The sequence below is a fragment of the Oryx dammah genome, unplaced genomic scaffold (genome assembly GCF_014754425.2).
Source record: "Oryx dammah isolate SB20612 unplaced genomic scaffold, SCBI_Odam_1.1 HiC_scaffold_26, whole genome shotgun sequence".
NCBI classification, from domain to species: Eukaryota; Metazoa; Chordata; class Mammalia; order Artiodactyla; family Bovidae; genus Oryx; species Oryx dammah.
In genome coordinates, this window is record NW_024070210.1 from 55,723,187 (window position 1) to 55,730,399 (window position 7,213).

General features: G+C 39.3%; 1 protein-coding gene across 1 annotated transcript; it reads right to left on the reverse strand.

Moving 5' to 3' along the window:
- Nucleotides 1-2,575: 2,575 nt before the first annotated feature.
- RPS27L (ribosomal protein S27 like) lies at nucleotides 2,576-6,381 on the reverse strand. Its single transcript, XM_040226698.1, has 4 exons — nucleotides 5,954-6,381; nucleotides 4,939-5,047; nucleotides 3,865-3,975; nucleotides 2,576-2,776 (listed from the first exon to the last, which is right to left on the reverse strand). Exons 1-4 carry the CDS (start codon nucleotides 5,957-5,959, stop codon nucleotides 2,748-2,750), a joined length of 255 nt encoding a protein of 84 aa, XP_040082632.1. The 5' UTR covers nucleotides 5,960-6,381; the 3' UTR covers nucleotides 2,576-2,747.
- Between the last annotated feature and the right edge of the window lie 832 nt (nucleotides 6,382-7,213).

The following is a 7,213-nucleotide window of genomic DNA, read 5'->3' on the forward strand; positions in this document are numbered from 1 at the left end:
AAAATGTCCAGACAGCAAATCCAAGGAGATAGAAAATATATTAGTGGTTGCCAGGATCTGGGAGGAGGAAGCAATGGGGAGTGAATGCTAGTGAGTATGGAGTTTCTTTTTCTCATAATGAAAATTGCCTGAAATTATTAGATATTGGCAGTGGTTGAACAACATTGTGAATATAATAAAAACCACTGAAACTTATATTGTAAAGTGTTGAGTTTCATGGTATATATTATATCTGAAACAAAACAAAAATTCAACTTTATCAGATAACTTACAGAGGCAACCAGATAAGAAACCATTTGTTATCTGGTCAGATCAGAAGCCAAGAATTTAATTTTTAGTTCTTTTTACGTAATTTTTTTTCTAATTTATGGGATAGGTTAACCTTTCCTTACATTAAAAAGCAAAGACGGTGGTTAAGACTCTGCACCTCCACTGCAGGTGGCATGGCATTCCATCCCTGGTCAGGGAAACCAAGGTTCCACATGCCCTGTGGCAAGGCCAGAAAAAAATGAGGACAGTATAAATGATAATATTAAAGAAAAACACGCAGTAAATAATAATGTTTGGGAAACATATTATTTAAGTTTGGAAAAGTCTGAATGTTCTCCTCTGAGCATTTTTCCAATCAAGTAATACTGTTTAATAATGAAATAAAACTTAATATACCATCCAGTTCCCAGTGCCAAGTATCTCTTTAAATTAACTCTTAGATAGGTTCTTTAAAGTACCATACTTTCTTTTGATGCTATTTCCAAGAAAATTTGCTTTTCAGAGAAGGCAATGGCACCCCACTCCAGTACTCTTGCCTGGAAAATCCCATGGACGGAGGAGCCTGGTGGGCTGCAGTCCATGGAGTCGCCAAGAGTTGGACACGACTGAGCAACTTCACTTTCACTTTTCACTTTCATGCATTGGAGAAGGAAATGGCAACCCACTCCAGTGTTCTTGCCTGGAGAATCCCAGGGATGGGGGAGCCTGGTAGGCTGCCATCTATGGGGTTGCACAGAGTTGGACACAACTGAAGTGACTTAGCAGCAGCAGCTCCCTGTTTATCACAGGTTTTGCCAAAATTCCTAAACTGTGCAGACTGAGGTGCCTTGGAGCAAACACTGACACCTGACATCTTTTGGAGACCATTCAAACTTCAAGTTCCAGGTAATTATGATACATTTAGATAGCACATTTCCTTTGGTGATACATCTTTGTGAAGCTGGGTTTTGGGTCATTGCTGTAAAAAAAATCTAATACTATGCAAAAATCAATGTGGAAAAAATGAAAATGGCAGTATCCAATGTGATCCAAATTTTGAAAAATATTCAGTACCCAGAAGGCATACTCATTTTATTAGCAGGTCATTTAAGAACAAAGCAAAAATTATCACTTTGGTTCTAATTTACATGTAGTTTTTTTACTTTAGTACAAACTGCTATAATTTAACTACTTAATAAATTTAACCATTAGCTATTTCTTTTGGCCAGGGGACTCCATGAAAAAAATTACTGCAACTAAAGAGGCTATATACCAAGAAAGTTTGGGAAGCCCTGAGTTATCTGCTTCTCATACAATACACCCCAAACTTTCCACAGTTCTTCAGTTCTCATGCAACATTCCTCTGATATAACAATCAGTATTGTTAATGGATCAGTCTCTCGGATTAGGGGTGTATATATAGAACACCTCTTGGTAGAAAATGCCTGTCCTAAGTGCCTGGCTTAAAGATAACAGGTAAACAGAAGCAGTTATCTTCCCAGTCTAACGGGCAGTCATATAAGGGCTAGAAAGGGAGAGATATACTCTACTTCCTAAGTCCCAAGGGTCACTTTATAAACCATAAGAATGACAATGAGACTACAGAGCCACTTAACATGTTTTGCAGTCACCAGTGCTCACCTGTCTGGACCAGAGAACGTAGTACCATCTACTGCCCCCTGCCAGGACATCCTGGAAAAATCACAATACTCTTGATTCCTCCTCTCAAATTTTCTACCCCTGAAGAGCTTTCTATTAAGTAACTCAGATGCCAGGTACAGTTACTATACTAAATTATGCAGTATGTTATGGGCACATAAATCCAAGGCATTACACTGTGATTGTTACTGCATTAAATATGTACTTCTATACATGTTTCCATAGTTACAAAACCAAACTACATTTAGAATTAATAAATAATGAACTTTCCATTTGTAAGCTTCCCTGGTGGCTCAGATGGTAAACAATCTGCCTGCAATGCCAGAGACCTGGGTTTCATCCCTGGATTGGGAAAATCCCCTGGAGGAGGGCATGGCAAACCACCCTAGTATTCTTGCCTGGAGAATTGCCATGGACAGAGGAGCCTGGTGGGCTACAGTCCATGGGGTAAGAAATAGTTGGACAAGACTGAGCAACTAAGCACAGCACAGCACAACCCCTTCAGAGTAATTTGAAAAATGACATATAATAAATACTGAGTTTCTATTCCTGAAGTGAGACACAAACTAATCAGAATATGCTTTTAAAAATGTTTAAACCAAACTCACATACACAGTATATATAAATGTATAGCATATTCACACATACTTTAAAAAAAGCAAAGACGTAATTTGCCCATAATCAAAACTTTATTGAAAAACCGACACCAAAATAGGAGAGCGCTGCTGTATACCTTACAAAATTAAATGTAATTACATTATCTTGGTAGATTGACTGGAATTACTGAACTGATAAGGCTTTCTGCGATAGAACACAAATTCAAGAAGTTGTGTGGATCATTAGTGTTGCTTCCTTCTAAATGAACAGCCTGCAAAAGAATCACAAGAGCATATTAAACACAAGTCTGTTCTATCTCTGGTATAGAGTTTTAAGGATAAAAAGTACTTTTCACATAAAAACTTAGCTTTTAGAAATTTTAGATTAAATACTCATTAAGTCCTCTCAAATGTTATAATGAAATTCATTTAAGACCATGAGTTAAAACTTTAATGCAAGCTGTCAGCAGATGCAAACTTAATTTTTAAGAACTAGTCTGAATTCTTTTCTCCATAATTTTCGTTAGAGTTCATCTCAGATCTTTTAGGAAAACTCTGGTACATATGTACCCTTTTGATCATCTGTCAGCATGTGGGCACAAATTCTAAGATCATGGCACGATATGCAGGTTTTGGCAATCTTGCAAGTACATTTTTAAGCAGAATACTGCACTTAAATATTGTGCTGACTTCAAAGTTAGATCTCACCAGGTCATACTAACTAGATCTTGAATTTGTCACCAATTCACTTATAACTCTTACAGTGAGAATAACATGGAATTTACCATGTTACCAAAAATATCACAAGCCAATTTTAAATATCATTACTGAATTGTAAATCTCTAAGTACTACTATGGAAAATGATATACATATGTATTATTTCTTCTCACTGCAGAAAAGTGAAAGAATTAAAAATGAGACTGTCTTAATTATGAGTTGCTCATAGAAATCAAACCTCTAACATATTAAATATAGTTATCTGTTGCTTAGCTAGCAATGATAAAAACTATCTTAAATCATATGTACCAAATACATAGGAAACAAAATATTTACATGTATTTATTCTTTTACTCCATTCTGATTTATGTCTAATATTCCAAGTTAAGCAAACTGACTAAATATAATACAACAAAATAAGATGTTCTACTAAGACAAATAACAGATTATGGAATTCTTTGCAAGGTCAAGAGTACAAACTTATCTAATTTAAAAGGGCACTCTACTAAAAAGAGCACACAATGAAAGATAAAAATTATTTTGGTAATTATGCATCTATGATTTCTTTTAAACTGATTTTTGTAAAAAGACTCTAAAATCATAAAATCTCATCACTGGGTTAGAAAATGCCAAATGATTTACCTTCTGTGAGTCTGGCTTTTCCTCCTGTTGGCTGGCACAGCACTGTTGAACAGCCTACACAAAGCACTACTGTCTGAGCATGGCTGAAAACCGTGGTAATCTTGTAGCAACCTAAAAAATGGCAGTGTTAGAAGTGAAAAGCAGAAGAAAACACAGCACCTGTTCAATTTATTTCTAGTAGAGACCTTGTAAAAGATTAGGAACTTCAGTGCTGTGCAAACCACATCGGTAACAAACTTTTCTAGTAGCCACGTTAAAAACAAGTTGTTTTTTTTTTTTTAAGATGAAATTAATAATATAATCTATGGAAGTCTGTATTTCCAAAATAATATCATTGCAACGTGTAATCAAAGCCTTTTTTTTTCCTATACTCTATCTTCAAAATCTGGTGTGTATTTCACACTTTAAAGATACAGCATGAAACAAGAAAAAAAGATTCAGCCTAGTGACTAGTTACTAATACCATACTGAATATTTGAAAGTTACTACTAAAAGAGTATATCTGAAAAGTTATCACAAGGAAAAATACTATAACTATGTATGGTGATGGGTATTAATTAGACTTATTGTGATCATTTCCCAGTATATACAAATATGGAATCATGACATCATACTTGAAACTATAATGTTTTATGTCAGTTATACCTCAAGAAAAAAAAGAATGAAAAAGAATTTTTCCATTCTGACTAGCCACATGCCAAGTGCTCACTAGCTACATATGCCTAATGGCCACCATACTGGATCCCACTGCTTTACAAAGAAGAATCAATATACTTTTCATTGAACCATGAAAAAGAAAACTTACCATCTGAGCAGCTTAAAGACTTAATAAGTTCTATGCCATGTCCCCTGTGGAAATCCCATCTTCACAAACCCCAATCCAAATGTTTCTGAAGTGGTTTATTATGAAAATAACCCTGTGATATTCCAATCCTGTAATCCCACTTCTACTCCAACAGAGGGTCCTAATATCTAAATGTACACAACAGACTATGAGCAGTCCTTATAGAAATTCTGTAAGTAGTCCTTTAGAGAAATTTTCCTTAGAAAAGGAATTAAAGTTTGATATTTCACCTGGACATTTTACATCCATGAAGTAAGAATTTGGACTTTGAACCAGCCGTTTCTTTTTATGTTTCTTCTTTTCCTCGTCCAAGGAAGGATGCAGTAAATCTCTAGCTAACTGAATTAAAAAAAAAAAAAAACCCACACACAGTATGAGTACTAAAATGACACAACTCTGGCAGATTTAACCATATGTAAAATATACATGCAAAAATAGGAATAACAGTCATACTCAGCACAGACAACACTTTAGTTTTTGTTTTTTTAAGCCTGTTAACTTTCATCAACACTTTTTATAATGCTTGCGTTCTCTAAGTCCCAGTTAAGGGGCTTTACAACGATCCGGAAACAGATGGTAAGGTTAACTCCGTTCTTCGTAACTAATAACAGTCGCCAGAGAAAATAAAACTGTGGTGCTAATGATCCTGACCCTGGTGGACCCGCTGAGAGAAGAAATTGCTGAAGTAGACCCGGAGAATGTCAACAGCGAGGTTATTTCTGCCCCCTGGGTTCAACTTCTGATCTGACAAGAACTCTTAAGTGGCTGACGCTTGACTGGCCCTGATAGAGTTAATTTGTATGTCAACTTCGAAGACAGTTTTTAAAAAAGGAAACAAGCAGAAAAATCGCTTCCGAGAGTGAGGCAGAGAGGGGCAAGAGCCACAAAAAGAGAGGAAAGCAAGAAGACGTAAACGATCATAGCCTCGCGGGTGCCCACCGAAACCCAGGAGGGCTGAGTAAGGTACGCAGGGAGCAGTCCCCTGCCAACCAGCAACTCCCGACTGCAGCCCAGGGCGGCGCCGGGATTCCAGTTCCACGCCCTGGCAGGGCCCGGCTCGCCGCGCCGCCCGGGCAAGTCCCAACAAGTCCGCCACGCGCGAAAGAGCCTTGCCATCCGAGGCGCCGAGCGGCGTGCAGGGGAGCCCCGGGGCCCAGCGGAGCCATGGATCTAGCCTGTCCTCGGGGCCCCTCGGGCGACAGAGAAGGCCGATACAAACGCGAAGCTCGAAAGTAAACAACTCACAGGCATGTTGATCCTTTCGCAAGCCCAGCCCGTGCAGATCTCTAAGGCGACAACCCCAGCGAGCAGCACGCGACGAAGCGCGCGGCGTCAACTTCCGGGATAGAGGAGGCTGGGAGGAGCGAAGCGGCGGGCTCGTCCACTCTAGGCGCACCTCTCGGTGGTCGGGGCTGGCTCCGGCCGGGATACGCGAGTGCTGGGAGAGGGGAGGTGCTGAGGCGCGCGCCCATCCGACACCGCAAAGCCCAGGATTCTAACGCGCTCCGGGGCTAGGGCCCCCGGCCTCGGGTCTCTGCTCTGGGCCCAGGAGTGCTTAGGGTCGAGCTCAGGCTGCTCACTCTCGTCTAGGAAGCCGGCTCGGGCTTCGGGAGCGGACCAGGGTGGGCATGCTGGGTCCTGTCTGCGGTCCTGGCAAGACACTCTCCGCTCTCCGCCACTCAGCTGGCAGGCACACGGGCCATGCCTATGTTCTTTTATGTATTAAAAACAGTATTATTAATTAAAACCATTAACACGTGCCAGCGAGGTTATGAAAGAGGCTCCTTGTGCATCCGGCTCCAAATTACTGGTTATTAAGTTCTTTTCGGGGTGTGGCTGTGCTTTGCGTTTGCTTGGCCTTGAAAAAGTTTTTAAGAAGCACCTATTTGCTGCTTAGTTCAATGTGTGGCTCCTTCGTATCCTCCGAGGGTCACACTTTCCAGAGTGGACAGCTCGGACTTGAAAAAACAGCGAGTGTCACCGATGGCCAGCCTTGAAATATTTTTGATGAAGAGCACCATCCTGTAGATTGAGCGAGTGTTGTCAAAAGCTAAAAAATACTTGATCAGACAATTGTCCTAGGTAGACGTTCTCGACCAGCTTTTATTTCTCTTCGAAAACATGATGCATGTATAACGTCTGTTTTGGAAAATGGAGAAAAGCAAAAGAAATTTAAAATCACCATCCAGAGATAAATATTGTTAATATTTTGACCTGTATCCTCCAATTTATTTTTCACTTGCATATAGGTTTGTTTTGGGATTTGGTTTTACATAATTGGTATCATCTTGTGCATGTTCTTTTATGATAAGACGAATCCCCATACACACAACTTACTGTATAGTGAATGTCACTCCATGTTACTATATATTCTCCTACATTATGACTTTCAATGGACACATAGCATTCATACTGTGAATATATAGCCTATGTCACCCATACACTTAAGATAGACATTAGGGTTGGTCTTTAAATGCTTAATATTTAAAATATTAATGTTAAATA

Excerpts from the sequence above, each read along its gene's own strand:
- RPS27L (XM_040226698.1), bottom strand. Across the intron at positions 3,976-4,938 it reads CATGGATGTAAAATGTCCAG|GTTGCTACAAGATTACCACG; the intron begins GTGAAATATCAA and ends GCCATTTTTTAG. Across the intron at positions 2,777-3,864 it reads AAAAGCCAGACTCACAGAAG|GCTGTTCATTTAGAAGGAAG; the intron begins GTAAATCATTTG and ends ATTCTTTTGCAG.